At 42.0% G+C, this 17,466-nt stretch overlaps 2 protein-coding genes across 6 annotated transcripts in view; one reads left to right on the top strand and one right to left on the bottom strand.

The window, feature by feature from the left end:
- Nucleotides 1-7,492: 7,492 nt before the first annotated feature.
- Nucleotides 7,493-17,466, bottom strand: part of GPRASP3 (G protein-coupled receptor associated sorting protein family member 3) — a 21,812-nt gene continuing 11,838 nt past the window's right edge. For all 5 annotated transcript variants that reach the window (XM_024117431.2, XM_028482496.2, XM_028482497.2 and 2 more), the window contains 3 exons: nt 11,881-11,977; nt 11,458-11,533; nt 7,493-11,127 (listed from right to left, as the gene is read on the bottom strand). In XM_024117431.2, coding sequence (XP_023973199.1) covers nt 9,280-10,977 — 1,698 coding nt within the window. In that variant the 5' untranslated portion in view covers nt 10,978-11,127; nt 11,458-11,533; nt 11,881-11,977 and the 3' untranslated portion in view covers nt 7,493-9,279. The remainder of the gene's footprint in view (nt 11,128-11,457; nt 11,534-11,880; nt 11,978-17,466) is intronic.
- LOC114484662 (WW domain-binding protein 11-like) lies at nt 13,048-13,713 on the top strand. Its single transcript, XM_028482328.1, has one exon. It carries the CDS (start codon nt 13,048-13,050, stop codon nt 13,711-13,713), a length of 666 nt encoding a protein of 221 aa, XP_028338129.1.

Below are 17,466 nucleotides of genomic sequence, written 5' to 3'. Positions count from 1 at the left end.
GGGAGAGGCCACAACAGTGAGAGGCCCACGTACAGCAAAATATATATATATATATATATATATATATATATATGTTCATTAATATACCAATATTTAATAAAAAAAAACCAAACCCTCAATTATGCCTATATGTACAGAACATTTGGGGAAAAGTTCACATATGCAGTTTGAATTGGTTCATTTGAATCATGGAGTTTACCTGATGATGGGGTGTGTGAATGATGACTGAAGAAGGGACCTACTCAAATTCAGTGCATTGTTTCTATCACAGTTTGAAATATCTCGAAGATGTCCATTCCATTCAAGAGATTTTTGTGTGAATAAAATTCCTGGTGGCAAAGGCTATCCAAGGAACTAATATTTATTTCTCAACTTACATCTTACAGATGAGGAATTGTTTTTTCAATATCTAGGGCCTTGTACCTCATTCATTCATTCCTTTATTCACGTAAAAAAAGGAACCCTCAGTAGTGACTAAGTGCTCAGTTTTTTACATTGTAGGATTTTAGATGGTAGTGAGGGTCTTACGGCAATTATTAATCAATTGTGTTCCCTAATACTGGAACCATATTACCTTAACCAAAGGGTGAGAGTGTACAGAATGTCAGTTTCAAGGGAGAAGAAGAAACGTCTTCGTTAGTTGCTTTTTGTTCCAATCACAGAATAATCCTGTCTGGGGGAGTACGACTCAACATAAAGCCACAACCATTTAACAATTTCTGTGTGGCTGGTGAAAGATAAAAACATAATAATTTTAATATTCTTTGCTTTTGACAAGACTTGATACAGTCATTTAAAAAAAAGAAAGTCTGATATCTGAATATAAAATAACTCTTTGCATTGCCAATAATGTATGCAATGCCCATCTGTGAACTTCCACTTCCCTTGATCAATTCCTCCAGGGAACAAAGCAGCTTTTCTCTTCCCATTATACACTTTCAGTGTTTATGTTAATCAGGTTTCTTGAGTTCTAGCTGTTTACAAAACTTAGGAATTCCTGTAAGTCTCCCAGCAACTTGGGAGATAATCCCCCTTAATCATCCTGATGAAGGAAGATTCTGGCTTGCTTAATTAAACACCTGATTTACTTTGGGGATTACTATAGGTTTTAGTTCATATTTATGCCTTCCTTTTTATGATATTTTTGTAATTCCTAGACTAATATGGGTACTTGAAACTTGACTTTGTATCTTGCTCCAATAATTCACCCCTAAAGAAGTACTATTTAACTGATATTTTCTTTATGGGTATATGCTCATCAGTTTGTATAACAAATCCTTCCTTATCAGATCTTCTCCTTATGTTATAATTTTATTACAGAAGTAGTATTTGTTTACCTAAGAAAAATTAAAAATAAGCTAAATAAAATAATAATAAAACACTCATGTCTCTCCAGCTATAATCAGTTGGAATTTTGGTATGTCATTCCAGTTTCTCTTTTTGCATATAACTATTATTTTTCAAAAAGATCATGCTTTAGTACATATAGATGTCTTTGATTATTTTTAACTGATGCATAATATCTCATGTTATGGAAATATTGTAAATTATTTACCTCATCTCCTATTCATGGATACCTGGAATATTTCTAGTTGTTAAATTACAAACAATGCTGCAATTAACATATTTATACATAAATTTTGCTTGTTTTTATGAATTTTTCTGTAGGACATATACTACTAATTTATCATTCAAAAGTATGAACATTTATATTTTAATAGATATTGGGAAATGACCATTAAAATGGCTATATCAAATTATCCGCCTCTACCTCCAATAGTATATGAACTTGCCTGATTCTTTGCAACAGTGGTTTTCAAATTTGACTGTACATTAGAATCACCTAGGGAGTTAAAAAAAATTATCAGCACCCAAGTTCCTCTCCAGACCAATTAAATCAACATCTCTGGAAGAAGAATCCTGGGCGTCCGTATTTTCTAAATGTTCTCCAGGTGATTATAATGCAACCAGGATTGAGAATCACTGCTACGCTTTCACCAACCGTGAAAAATGTTTTACTCTGACCTAGAAATTCTATTTCTCGAAATTTTTGTAGAAGAACACTTGGGCAAATGAATGTGTGTACAGTCCAGGGCTCTACTTTTGGCAGAAATAAAATAAGGCAAGGGAGTTGAGGACCCTGGTATTAAAATAGCAGAAAATAATGAATTGGGGGCTTGTATTCAAAACTACTACTTACTCTGGTCTGCCATGTGTGTGACATCTTCCTTCAAAAATGGAATTTGTGTAAGTTCTCAGACTATATATTTGAAAGCATTGTATAGAGCCTTCAATAAAGAATGTAAAGCCTGAACACAGGGTAATCTTTTGGGAAACATAAATCATTTCCTTCAACTGAAAAAACTTAGTAGACACTAATAATGTCAGTCTTACAAATACGCAGAAAGGCAATTCAACCATTAGATGCAGATTCTTTTAAAAGACGGATGGATATCTATAGAAGTGGTCACAAAAATTTCTAACTGGGGAAACATTTTCCCAAACACACTCTTGCTCATAACCGCAAAGTCGAATTCCCTGGTGGTCCAGTGGTTAGGACTGCGCTGTCACTGCTGAGGGTGCGGGTTTGATCCCTGGTTGGGGAACTAAGATTCCACAAGCCGCACAGCTCGGGAAATATATATATATATATATATATGGCATAACCGCAAAGTGAAGCTGCTTTGATTGAAGGTGCTGTGGAACACACAGAACCAACCCATGCACCCTCCCCTGATCCTCTGCAGTGCCTTCTGAAGCATTTTCAGATAATCCTATAAGTCAAGGAAACACAGATTGAAAACCCCTGTCCTGGGGTAGAGCATCCCACTGGTATACTAGAAATGGGTTATAGGTGTGTCAGAGATACTGCTTCCCTCAATGCTCAGAGTAGTTGCAGCAGGGAATGCAACAGTGACTCCAGCTAGAATCACTGGGGGCTGATGCCTTTAATGGAGAGCAAATGTACAAATATGATCATTTTCTATGTTTTCCATTACATGATAAAGATTGGGGGGCACTGATCTAGAGAACAGAACTATTCAGTATATAGCCATGGCTATAAAATAATGGTTCTGGTGTTCTTGTGTGACTCAGAAACTGGTTCTGAAAGTAGTTTCAATGTTTCAAACAATTACAGCATAAGTGTAGGGCTTTCCATGGGGGCCACTGTAAAGAATAATATTCATGGGCGCTTACATTTTGATGTTTGTTAAGGAGTACAATCAATCTCATATCATATTGTCATATTGTATAGAATCAAGATAGTTCTGATAAAAGATTAATGCTTCATATTCTTAAACCACAATAGCATAGCTATACATGAAAATTACATAATATTTCATGGGCCTAGAGGAGTGTACTGTATTCTCTCTAATGCAACATTCACTTTCCATTGTCATGTTAAAATGACATTCCATCATCAAGGAGGAGAGGGATTAGCACTTTGATTCAAAGAATGCACCTGGAAACACATTTCATTCTGCATTACTATTCCTCCCAACCACTGCTAACATACTAGGCATTTTGTCTATTCTTGACATATTTTAGAGTTTTTGAAAAGTACTTAACTGGGCTGTGGGGAGTAGAATAGCAAGTCTCCCCTGCCCAGATGGAGGATTAACAACTTCTGGAGAGAAAAATTTCTACCCCATGCTTTTATACTGTGCTTTATTTTGAATACCACAACCTGAGAACAGCCAAGTTTAGTTTGCTAAATGTTCAACATGCACAACAAACATTTTGCAAGTTTCTGGAGTTCTCCTCTCCTTCAGGGAAACCTTGGCAATGACTATTGAGAGGGACGTGGCACCTCTAGGAAAGAGGTAGCCAGAGATTCTTTCAGATTTGCTGACAGGGTACATAACACTGTCCAGCTGAGAGTAGCTATCCAGAGATAAGCTAAGAGGGTCCTATGAACTCTTAAGGCAAAATCTGCCTGTTGGTTTACTAAAGACTTTTTATCAACTCATGATTAATTATGATGCTGTTTTGAAGCTTATTTTATAAAATAATGACCAATCTCTTTAATCTGAAGTACTTGAAATATTTATATAATCTTTATAAGGCTGTAACTGGAAAGCAGTTTTGCTCACTGCAAAGCTTGTGCTTGTCTCAATAACCCCCATTCTGTCTTGAGTTGTACTTGCATGTACATATCAGTTGCCAGTCTACTGACTGTGGTTGTTGCCTAAGGTTCCGTAAGAGAGTTCAGGACCTAAACTCTGTAACACAATGTCAGCAAGCTAAACTCTTCACTCTTCTGTTTTAAATTTAGTTCACAAAGTGTAAAGTGGTACAACTTTTCTGGTTGTCAGTTGGTGGTACTTGTCAGGGCTTGAATCTGGAGATCATATGGGAGGGGCAGCAATGAGGGGGCATGAGTAAAACAGGCAAAGTGATGCATGCATGTATATACTCCACTCCTTCTCCCACTAGGTGATAGGGTCCATCCTTACATCCCTAGAATTAACCCAATGGAATATAGTGGTGTGATTCAACTGTCACATTCATATACAGAATATTATGTAACCTTTAAAATGTTATAAAAGCAACAGAGATGATTTTTCTGCCTCTGAGGATAGCAACGATTGAAAATATTGATACTGAGTGCTGACAAGAATATGAAGAAATAGACATTCATGCACCATGGGTTGAGGGGATATATTTTGAAGGTCAGTAAGCAAATATATGTAAAAATTTGAAAATATCCATAAGAAGAAAAGCAGCCCTTGACATCCATGAGCTGGCCCAGCATTCACAGCTAAGCCTTGGTGTTCTCTTGTCGAATATAAACAATTTCACAGAACATTAATATCCGATAAGGCCACTCTGCGACTGTGATATATCAAGACAAAAACAAGCTTACTCTGTAATCATGTATGAACACAGAGAAACATTGTCCCAATCACAAAAATGGCCAAATATCCTCCTATTCTGGCTAATATAAGTGGCTGCTGCTTCTTTACCTATCACAACTCTAGCCTTGACCTAGTCTTCCCCATTTGTAGAACAAGATTTATTTAGATACCAAATCATAGAATTACAGTTGACCCCTGAAAAACATGGGGGTTAGCGGTGCTGACCCTCCACGCAGTTGAAAATCTGTGTATAACTTTACAGTTGGCCCTCCCTATATGTGATTCTACATCCACGGATTCAACCAACCATAATCATGTAGTACTGTAGCACTATTTACTGAAAAAAATCCACTCAGTTCAAACCCATGTTCTTTAAGGGTCTATTGTACTCATATTTCCTGACAGCTTTCAATCTACAGCAAAGCCTCACTTCCTTAAACCCTCCTCCAAATCACCTAACACAAGTCCTAATCCTAAAATAAGTTGTTTCTAAAACCCCCTTATTGAAGCACCCCATGATTCCCCATGGTGTGTGTTCTTCCTCTCTACAACCTAACTTGTTCAAATATTGGTGGTTTTGGCTGGAGGGCATTGCCACTCATGATCTTTAACAAAGTGGTTCTATTTCAAGGAATTTGTCATACAGAAATATTCAAACAGGCATGAAGGCATAAACAATGATGCATCACTTTTTACAGAAGAATATAAGAATATGCTAAAGAATTAAATATGAAAGAATAAACTAATAAGTATGTTGCATAAAAACTATAAAAAGCTGCTGAGAGAAATTAAAGGAGGCCTAAATAAACAGAAGATTCAATATTATTAAGATGTCAGTTCTCCCCAAATTTATCTACTAATTCAAAGCTATCCCAATCAAAATCCTGGCTGGAGTTTTTGTAGAAATGGACAAGCTGACTCTAAAATTCATATGGAAAAGCAAGAGTAACAATAACCCAAATAACTGAAAAATAATAGAGGACTCACGCTGCCTGATTTCAAGATATTATAAAGCTACAGTAATCAAGACAATGTAGCACTGTAATGAAGATACACAAGTAGATCAATGGAACAGAATAAAGAGTCCAGAAACAGACCCATTACATACAGAGACAACTGATTTTTGACAAAGATGCAAAGGCAACTCAGTGGAGAAAGAAGAGTCTTTTAAGCAAGTAATACTGTACCAACTGCATATCACTATGCCAAAATTGAACTTCAACCTATATATAAGGTGTACCATATATAAAAAACTCAAAATGGATCATAGACCTAAATATGAAACCTAAAACTGTAAAACTTTTAGAATATAGGATACAATCTTTATGACCTTGGTTAGGCAACAATTTCTTATATTTAACACAAAAACACAATTGGTAAAAGAATTGTTCTTCATTAAAATTAAAAAGTTCTGCTTTCCAAAAGACATTTTTAAGAGAATAAAAAGACAATCCACAGACTGGGAGAAAATATTTGTAAAACATATATCTAATAATACACTTATATCCAGTATATATAAAGAACTCTTAAAAATCGACAATAAAAAGGAACCACTCAATTTTAAAAAATGGGGCAAAACATTTATACCTACTTCACCCAATATATATGGATGGTAACTATGCATATGAAAAGATGTTCAACATCATTAGTGATTAGCGAAGTGCAAATGAGAACCACAATGAGATATGGCTAAAATTAAAAGACCAACCATACCAAGCGTTAGCAAGGATGTGGAGGAATCAAACTCTCATGCACTGCTGTGGGAATGTAATATGGTACAACCATTTTGGAAAATATAAAAGTAAATGTATACCTCCCATATGACCCAGCCATCCCACTCCTAGGTAGTTATCCAAGAGAAAAGCAAATGTCCATACAAACAGTTCTACAAGAAACAGTTGTAGCAGCTTTATTTGCAGTTCAAATCTGGAAAAAACCCAAATGCCCATTAACAGATGAATGGATAAACTGTGCAAACTGTGGTATAGACATATAGTAGAATACTACTTGGCAATAAAAAGCAATGAGCTATTGATACACAAAACAACATAGATGGATCTCAAATAATTATGCTGAGTGAAAGAAGTGAGATCCCCTTCCCTCCAAAAGAATATATGCTGTATGATTCCTTTTATGTAAAACTACAGAAAATGAAGATGATTCTATATTGTCAGAAAGCAGATCAGTGGTTGTTTGGGGACAAAACAGAGAGAGGTGGGAAGGAGGCATTACAAAGGGGCATGAAGAAACTTTTCGGGGTGATGGGTATGTTTGCTATGTTGATTGTGGTGATGGTTTCGTGTCTGTATACATATGTTAAAACTTACCAAACTGCATACTTTAAATATGTATGGTTTGAGGTATGTCAATTATATCTCAATAAAGCTATTAAATAAAAGTATATGGTAGATCTGTATAATACTAAATTGGAAAGAAAACTGAAAAGACAAAAAGGCAAGTTGCAGAATACTGTCGTTTATTTCTGCAAGAGAATAAATTTATGCATATTCTTTATTAAGATGATATGCAATGAAAGATTAGGGCACTATGCACCAAATGTTAACACAGGAAAAACATTAAGAGATTCAAAAATATCTGTAGAAGCTTATTTATTGATATGGAAAGATGGTCACAATATACAGTTAGCGGGAGGAAAGGTAAGTTACAAACAGTACTTACAGTATGATCTTGTTTTAACTTCTTAACTGTTTAAAAATCTCAAATCATATAACCCAATCTTTTTACACACTGAAACATTCTCTTCAGCTCAGACCACGGGTTGTAATTCCTACCCTGAGTCTTAGAAAACACAGCTATAGCCCAAGTCCTGGGAATGCTTTCTGGACCATAGACTTCCAGGAATCACTGTCATGTAGATTGAAGCAGCAGCTCCTCTCCTAGCTTTCCTGTTTTGTGTTGATGAAGCTGCAGTTCTGGGCCTGGGCCTAAATTTCTCCAATTAAGTTTATCCTGTATAGTTTTAGCTGGTACAAATGCAGAGAGTAGGCTTGCCTACTAGTAAAAGATAGAACCGTTCATCTTTTCATGTGACTCACAGGAGAATAAATTATAAATGGTAAACAAATTAAGGTATAATTTTGCAAGGAGGAAAAAAACAATTATCTTTTAAACTGTAAGGTATGAAACAATGTTCAGAATGATTCCAGTTCTTTATTGAAGAAGACAGGAAAGACACATACCAAATTTCAGTTGTTTGACTCCAAATCTACATCTCATTCATTCAACAGTTTGGGGCACCTACTGTTTCCCAGACACTGCCAGTTAAAATCCATACACTCATCCCAGACTTTTCTTCTGACTCCAGCAAGGTTTAGCCAAATGCCTAATGGACATGTGCATTTAGAGGAAGTTAAGAATTGCAAGACTGGCAGGGACATTATCTACAGCAAAAATGAATCATTAAAACCAGTCTGTGAGCCTTGAAGGCCGCCATACAAAAAAGTGCAAGACTATAAGGTAGTGCAATGAGAGCGGGTTTTGGTATCAGACAAAACAGTTATGCCACACTTGCCTGCTGTGGGAATCTAGGAGTAAGTATTCAACCTCCTTAACTGCCATTGGAGGCAATCCAGAATAACGAGTTATAATCATAAAAAAAATACCAGTACATAGCTCAGAGAACCATTGTTGAGAAGAAGAAACCTGTAAACTATAATGCCAACACAGTCTCTGACATGAGTAGGTACTCAGGAAATGTTTCCTCCCTACATCTACCTCCTCTCTCTTCTGCAAGATGACTTGACATAAATGAAATAGCCTAACAACATAAGAGTTATAAATGCAGTAGCAAAATAAAACATGAATATTACATTTTATCTGAGATTCAGGGCCATTTGTGTGTTGTAGAATGAGTTAGCTGATGCAAGCAGAATAGGGGAAAAATAGTAATTCCTTTTACATTAAACAGTAGGTAGCAACCCTGCTTTCTTTACGTATTGAGAGTGCACATTTGGCAATGAGTGTGTGTGTATACATATATGTGTGTGTGTGTACTGTTAGATATCTTTTTGTGTGTATATGCCTTGTTTCTACAACTAGATTATAAATTCAAGGATATTATCTTTTAAAATCATTTGAAGCTGCAAATGGATCTAAGCAGATACTAATGAAAAGTTAGCTTACTTATGATGCACCAATTTGCTATCTTAAATGTTAAAAAGCTCCCCATCTACACAAGAGAATAATCAACAGATGTTTTCAACTCACAATGAAATATTAATTTGATACCCCAAAATGGTCTAGCTCAGACCTAGACTGTCACAGGTAATATTGTGTTAAAGATGTAATTTATAACATGCACACTGTAATAACCAAAACATTATGCATGGATCTTTGGGAACACACAGCCTGTTAGAGTTTGGAGATTGTTCAAAGGGTTCTCTTCTATTTCTAGCTCATTTTACATTGTTTCGATGATCACTTTAACTTCACGGAAAATGGCCATGAGTGTATTATAACTCAAATGATCAACAACTACAATTGAGCCCTTTCTGATATGCTCTTTTATGTTAATAAATATGGCCACAGCACTAACGAGATTGGCTTTTGCCTCTTTTTGGTTAAAGATGAGCTTTAATGCTGCTAATGCTTTTGTATTGATCATGTCTCTGGCTGCAGTTGGATTTTCAGACATATTCAAAAGTACTTTCAAAACAAGATTTCTGGTTTTACGATTTCCCAGGGAGAGCAAATGAAAAAGCTCTGAAAAGTAATTGGCAACAATGTGGTGATGATTAGAATCAGTAGTCAGTTGTCCTAGTATCTTTAATCCGGATTGCTGTCCAGGTGAGTTCAAGGGAAAAGACATAGTTTCCTTACACATATGTTTAACATGTAATTCAACCTTGCGTTGTCTTTCATCCCCAGAGGGGGGATTCAGAGTAATTACAGCCTTTTTTCTCATTTCAGAGGAAGGAAAACTAAGCAAGCTTTCAATAAGTGTCACTACACCCACCTCATTAATGAACTCTTGGGCAAATGGATGAACATTAATGATCCCCATTGCAATTTGAGCTATTTTATGAATGAGAGGATCAGTAGTTGATTTAAGTAAGGTAACAAGTTTTTCAAACTCCTCAGAATCCATGTAGCATTCCATTTTGCAAGGGCAAGCAAATGGCTTAATCCCATTCACCTCCCTGATCCTGATTTGGCGTCTAATCTCCTCTATGGTCTGGATACAAGGGTCAGAACCAAATGGGTACTCAGAGACAGGCTGTGAGCTTGAGGGAGTGCTCCTAGAAGGGCAGGCCGCTGTTGCCACAGGCAAAGAACGGGTATTTTCCTCAGCGGAGGCCAGGACAACATATGAAGGAGGCTTTTTCTCAAATGGGACTTGGGATCTAAAGCCTAACACTGCTGGAGTTACAGCAGGAGCTTTGGGCCAGATAGTTACCTCAGACCAGTCCTTCGGCCTATCTTTTTCATTAATTTCATCCACAGGCTGGGGCTTAATTATCCTGCTCACAGGTCTAGGGTTAGGGTCAAAACTAGTTTCATCTCCATCCCAAAACCAGCTCCCAATAACGTTCTCCTCCTCCTCCTCCTCAGCCCATGGCCTAGCCTTGTAGTTGGCCCCAGCCACAGGTTCCAACTTCTTAGCATAGGATGGGGGACAAATATCAGCTTTACCTTCATCCTTAGCACTGAAACGATTACCAGTCTCTTCTCCATTCCAGAACCAGGAACCAACACTGGCTTCTTCCCCAGCCCAAAACCAGGTATCAATACCAGTCTTATCTTTACATGTAGACCTGGACTCAGCACTGGACTCAGCACTAGCTTCAGCCACAGAACAAAACCGAGATGCTCTAGTGGCCTCATCTTCAGCTTTGGGACTGAAACCTGCCAGATCTCCTTCCTTCATCTCAGTAACAATCTTGTTCTTAGATGCTGCCTTCACCTCTGCCACTGCATCTTCCTGAGTCCCTGCCTTGGCTATTGCTTTGGCCTGGGTCTTGGCTACAGATCTGACTACACCAGTAGCCTCCCTCTTGGCTTCAGCTTCTACACCAGCCCTTTTTTCAGTTTTGGCCTTCTTTTTACTCTCATTCTTTCTACTCCTATTCTTTCTACTTGCATTCTTAACCCCAGCCATGGTTGAAGCCCAGTTATATAGATAGCTCTATACAGTCTTGGCTTTGGTTCTCAGTATGTCCCAGGTCAGTGTCTTAATATTCTTTTACTGGGTTGAAGGTGATGATCTTCTGTCACTTCAAGGCCACCACAGACACCACTGGAGATAGGCCTGAGGTGGAAGAAGAAAATGGGCTTTGAGTCTCTTCTAACTGTGCTTCTATATGCAGACAGCCATACAGGACATGAGAAAGTAGAGACAGATTGTGTGGTAGGAGAAGTAGAATAGTAGAAAACTCTGTTACCTCATTTTAACCCTTCCACAGTCCTACTAATGCCCAACAATGCCCTGCCCAGGCATTTCCATACTCTTTTCTCTTCATCAAATAGGAACGGAGACGATGGGAAAGCTTGGTGAAAGTGAGAGAGGCTAAGAAGTGTCCAGCCCCTTTGGTATATACCACTATACTCTATAGGTCTATCTGGTAGGCCTCACACCAACCTGCACTGATCTGGTGCAATTTTCTCCTTTCTTGCTTCCAGTGTTGATAAGCCCTATAGTCGACTCATAGGCAGACCTATGGACAAAAACACAGGAGGAATTGGAATTTTAAGTATTTGGTAGACAGACATGCATTCTGGCTTCTAAACCCAATACCTAACTTTCCAAAACTAAGGCATTGTGAATATAGTGTTTCTGGCCTCCTTGGTCCTCCTCATGGCTTCCTTCCCCACTTCCTAGGTATCTATCAATTACCCTATAGGCACAATCCTGGCTCACCCTAGCCCCATTTCCTATATATAAATGTGAGGGCAGAGGTGTGTGGGAAGTTGGAAGACAATGGCTCCAAGATATGATCTGGTCTTACTTGCCAACAGCCAATTCCCATTCGCAATCAATAGGGGTGCTCATGCTCACACTCACCTTGGATCCAAATGAATAGCTTTTGTCCTCTTTCTTAATCAAATTCAAAGTGAACAGCTACCTGCAGATTTCTACAGTACTCTATAAAGGAACAAACCTATGGAGAGACAAAAAGAGGAAAGAAAACAAAAGAGACTGAGATGGCCCAACACCCATGACAAGTGTTACAACATATGCTTCTGTACATTCAAGGCCATGTTAAATATCTCCCACCTGTCTGCTCCTCCCAAATGATCCCCCATCCACTCCCCAAAGACCTGCAGCTTGTCTAATCACACCTCCCAACACTAAAGTCAGTCATTTTCCTAGCAGAGGCCACACCTCCTTCCTTGAACAAAAAGATGAGGTGCAAGAATGGGTAGTGGAACACAGGCAACTGTATTTAGAAGACAGGCAGTGAACATAATGGGGACTATTATTTCAATACCATCTTGCATGCCCCTGCCTTTTCCCCTTCCCCACACATACATAGTTCCTATCTCATTCACCACCTATGCCAGCCAGCCCCCTGAGGTGTCCTCAGGAGATGATACCCTTACCACTATAGAACAGTCCACTAGCTGGAGAAGAGTCACACCCTATAGAAAAAGAAGGGGCATTCAGCAAAACACCAAGAGAGTATGTTGACAATGGTAGAAAAGTATCAGGTTAATAAACAGATTCCCAGAATTCAGGTCCTAAAACCTCCTTTTGAAGAATCAAGGAATAAGTAAATAAATGCCTCTCATGTCTCAGAATTTCCCAGGAACTCCACAAAATCTTCTGTGGGACTGCTCCAGCACCAAAATAAGAGGGGGCTGTGAATGGTAGATGGGGTTTGAGTTTCCAAAACCAGAAAATGAAGAAGCAAACTGACTTCACGCGTTCTAAATTGACCCTTCAGAAAAATTTCTTCTCTATTCTGAAGAGCCATTCCCACACCTCAACATATTAAAGTGGGCTAGGATGTTGAGAAAACAGATCCCAAATGTGAAGGATGGATTAATACATTATTTATTTACACGGATCCTTCCTGTGAAAGCCTATTGACTCCTCAACCTGTCATTTGCTTGCATTTAATTGGGTCCAAGACCTAAATATGGAAGGCAACAAAACTGTATTAAGAGGCACATAAACTTTTCATTTTGGTGACTTCATAATCCACTAGCTGAGTTCCCCTTTCACTGAATGTGCCAGACCTACCGCGCACACAGGACACTCTGGCATCAAAGAGGCGCCTGTGGGAAGGGACAGCACCCGGCACGCGGGGTCCGACAGACCCCTTTCCAGAATCAGGGCCCAGGAGGGCGGCCCCCCGCGCCCGCCCGCTCGGCACCCGGCTCCGACCGCCACCCCCGGCGGCCTCCCCGACGCCCCCACCCCGGCTCCCCTCCGCCATTTCGCCCGCAGCAGCCTCCCCCACAGCCCTCTCCCGGCACAGGCACCGTCGACGGCGGGGCGCGGGCGCCCAGAAAGCCCACCGGGGAGCGGCCACGCCGTTCGCCTCCCCAGGATCCGAGGGAAGCCCTGCGGCCAAGATCTCACTCCCCGGGCCCGGTCCGCGCCAGTCGCCGCCTCCTCAGCGCCAGGGGTCCCCCGGCGCTGCGCACCTCTCTCAGGGACCCGCTCCGACCCGGCTGCCTCCCCCTCGTCAGGCTGCCAGGGTCCGCGGGGCAGGGTGTGAGCCGCTCGTCGTCCCCGCAAGACCTCACTCCCCGGGCCCGGTCCGCGCCAGTCGCCGCCTCCTCCTCAGCGCCAGGGGTCCCCCGGCGCTGCGCACCTCTCTCAGGGACCCGCTCCGACCCGGCTGCCTCCCCCTCGTCAGGCTGCCAGGGTCCGCGGGGCAGGGTGTGAGCCGCTCGTCGTCCCCGAGACACCCCCACTTGCCTTCGCAGGCGCAGGGTCCCGATGGTCGGCCTCCCCCTCCTGTCGCAGCTCCTCACTCGGATTCCCACCGCTCGCCGGGCGGGCAGAATGGCAAAGAGCCGTCCCGCCCCCCGCGCGGCTGCGCCAAACCGGGCAGGGGCTGCGAAGGATGCGGCACCAACCGCTCACGGCGAGGGTGTCGGGAAGGGGGCGGAGGGATAAGGCACGAATGGGCTGGACACCCCCCTCCCAGGCCCACCATAGTTCCGACCCAGAAAGGGGCGGGGCCGGGAGGAGTCCCAGCCTCAGGGGCGGGGCCACGCCGGCCCTCCGCCGCCCCCCGTTGGTCGTCCACCCTCCCCGCCCCCGCACACTTCTGGCATCGCAGCGTGTGGGGCCGGCGGGCGGTGGGCAGTGGGGTCCGGGGTTGGGAGGGTAGGGAGGGGCCGCGCTGGAGGGAGCAGCGGATGGATACAGATCGTCCCGGTGTGTGTGTGTGTGTGTGTGTGAGAGATACAGATCGTCCCGGTGTGTGTGTGTGTGTGTGTGTGTGTGTGTGCGCGCTACCCTCCCCCATCGCGCCCGCCATCCTCCCAGGGCGCCAGTGGCAGAGTGTGTGTGTGTGTGTGTGTGTGTGTGTGTGTGTGCGCGCTACCCTCCCCCATCGCGCCCGCCATCCTCCCAGGGCGCCAGTGGCAGAGGAGCTGTGAGGACGGCCCTTCCCGGGTCTGCTTTCCACCTTCTGGGGCCGCGGGCGGGAGCAAGGTGGGAAGCGGCGCCCGTGGAGGCCGAGCCACTGCCCCTCTTCTAAGGGAAGGCAGCCCTAGATAGACCTCTGGCCTGGGGAAACAAACCACCTGTCTGCGCCAGTATCGTCATCCTCTCTGCCACACTGCCATTTTCTCAGTCGCAGTGGTAGCTCGGTAGCACACTTTGCCATTTCGCCGCCCTCCGCAGTTGCCCAGGAAAGAGGGCCTTTCCCTCTCAGGACCCGCACCGGCTCAGACAGTCCCCCCTGTCTCTCATCCCATAGCCAGGTGTCAGGCACCAGGTAGGGCCGGTCCTGGCTTTCTCTCCCCGGGTTCTGTCAGGTCTTCTCTTGCAATTGCTTCCAAGCGCTTATCTTTGGCAGGGTGGAAATGTGGCAGGGATTACAACCAACTGGGATCTCACACACTTGCCATACACACCAGTCTAGTTTATCTATTAGGGCTGTTAACAAATAAATCATACTTATTTTAAATTCCAAAATCTGCATTATATCTGAGCCTGGTTCTGATGCTTTGTGTCCTTAACCAATGCTTTTTCTTGCCTTTATTATGTGTTATAATTTTGTGTTGAAAGCTGGATATGATGTATTGGGTAATAGGAACTGAGGTAAATAGACCTTTAGTGAGAAGCTTTATGTTAAGCTGGTTAGCTGTTGGGCTATGTGTAATGTTTGCTGTAGCTGCAGGTGTCAGTCTTCAAGTTCCTCTAGTGTCTTTTTGTCTCTCCTCTTAACTGTGTTTCCCTAATTACATCTTTCTCTCCCCGGGTTCTGTCAGGTCTTCTCTTGCAATTGCTTCCAAGCGCTTATCTTTGGCAGGGTGGAAATGTGGCAGGGATTACAACCAACTGGGATCTCACACACTTGCCATACACACCAGTCTAGTTTATCTATTAGGGCTGTTAACAAATAAATCATACTTATTTTAAATTCCAAAATCTGCATTATATCTGAGCCTGGTTCTGATGCTTTGTGTCCTTAACCAATGCTTTTTCTTGCCTTTATTATGTGTTATAATTTTGTGTTGAAAGCTGGATATGATGTATTGGGTAATAGGAACTGAGGTAAATAGACCTTTAGTGAGAAGCTTTATGTTAAGCTGGTTAGCTGTTGGGCTATGTGTAATGTTTGCTGTAGCTGCAGGTGTCAGTCTTCAAGTTCCTCTAGTGTCTTTTTGTCTCTCCTCTTAACTGTGTTTCCCTAATTACATCTTGCAGAGAGAGTCTGCATCTTGCAACTCTTTCAGCTGCACTCCAGTTACTACACTGGAGGCCTGTTAGCATGTGGAGGAGAGGAAGTGTTATATAATCTTCTGGTTAAATTCCAGTCTTTTGTGGTCCTGTCTCTAGACTGTGACCTTCACAAGTGTTTATTTAGCATCTTTCTCCCCCTTACAGGAGAATGGAAGGCTAGAGTGGGCTGGATAGGAGGAATGCCTTTCCCTCAGCTGGGATAAGGCTCTGGGAAAGTCTTTTCTGCTGGAGAGTAGGCCTTTGTTATGGAGAAGACTTGGGGGTGTATTTCTTGAGTGTACACTTCCCCTCCCACTGCCAGAGCCCTGAGGAGATCTTTCTGGGATCTTCACTATGAGAACCTGCTGGAGTTCCTGGAGGTAAAGCCCACAACACTGCTAAGACTGCAGGTCCCTAGGGGTTTCTCACTTTCCTACTATTCCTCCCTCAGTCTCCCATCAATTTGTCAAAATTCCCACTTAAGTGTTCTTACCTGTTTATGTCTCTAGCAGTTTCTGCTCCATGTAAAGAGATATAGGCTGTGACTCTCTGGATGTCTTTTCTCCAGAATTTGGGGTGGTCATTTGCCCTGTGACCTCAGTTCTCTGATGGGTCTAAGATAAGTCATTGATTCTCAGTTTGTTCAGCTTTTTTTCTTGTAAGTACAGGAACAATGACTTCCAAGCTCTTTACATGTTAGAACTGAAACTGGAAGTGTGTCCTATGGATTTTAACAGGATAACTAAAGACCAATGAACACAGCTTTCATCCTCTTCTTTTCAGCTGAACTTCAGATCTGGGAATAAAGTTGCCCTTGAAAACCTAGCTGCTCCATAAATATCTGCTCTTTTCCCTCGCAGGTATAGAAAATTTACGTGACTCCCTGAAACTGGCATCTCAGCCCCCAAATTCTTAACGTGGAGTGCAGATTAGAATTCAGACTTCCTGAATCAGAGTTCCTGGTGGTGAGGTCTGAGCAACTGTGACTTAACCCCAGTAGAAAAGTCATCTCTGTTACCACCACCACCACCATGAAGAGGCAGTGCACTATACTACTAGGTACTTGCTTAGACTAGAGTTACCAGTTTCTGATCCCTGGAAGCACTTTCTAAAAGGAGGCTGCCATGGTAGAGTACAGACTGTCTCCCCTGGGCTCTACTCTGCGACTTAGCCAGACTTCAGAGCCAGGCAGTTCAAAGTTTAAATAGAGATTTTACCACTATCTATTTGTGTCACTTTGGAAAAGGTACTTAATGTTTTTATAACTCAGTTAAGTCATCCCTCAAAGGGGATTGTTAATAACTACTTCACAGGATTCTTGTACACACTGAGAAACTATCTGATATTCTGAAATATCTGCAAGTATCAGGTCTTTCTAGGTCCTTTTAAAATCGTGATCTAGTCATATTATGGGGTGGGCTGGGGAAAGCAGTAAGAGTAGATGAAGTAAGTCAGAAAGAGAAAAACAAATACCGTACGCTAACACATATATATGGAATCTAAAAACAAAAAAAGGTCATGAAGAACCTAGGGGCAAGATGGGAATAAAGACGCAGACCTACTAGAGAATGGACTTGAGGATATGGGGAGGGGGAAGGGTAAGCTGGGACAAAGTGAGAGAGTGGCATGGACATATATACACTACCAAATGTAAAATAGATAGATAGTGGGAAGCAGCCGCACCGCACAGGGAGATCAGCTCGGTGCTTTGTGACCACCTAGAGGGGTGGGATAGGGAGG

The sequence above is a fragment of the Physeter macrocephalus genome, chromosome 21, assembly GCF_002837175.3.
Source record: "Physeter macrocephalus isolate SW-GA chromosome 21, ASM283717v5, whole genome shotgun sequence".
In the NCBI taxonomy this organism is placed as follows: domain Eukaryota; kingdom Metazoa; phylum Chordata; class Mammalia; order Artiodactyla; family Physeteridae; genus Physeter; species Physeter macrocephalus.
The sequence above is the reverse complement of the archived record's forward strand: the minus strand, read 5'-3'. Positions and strand labels throughout refer to the sequence as shown.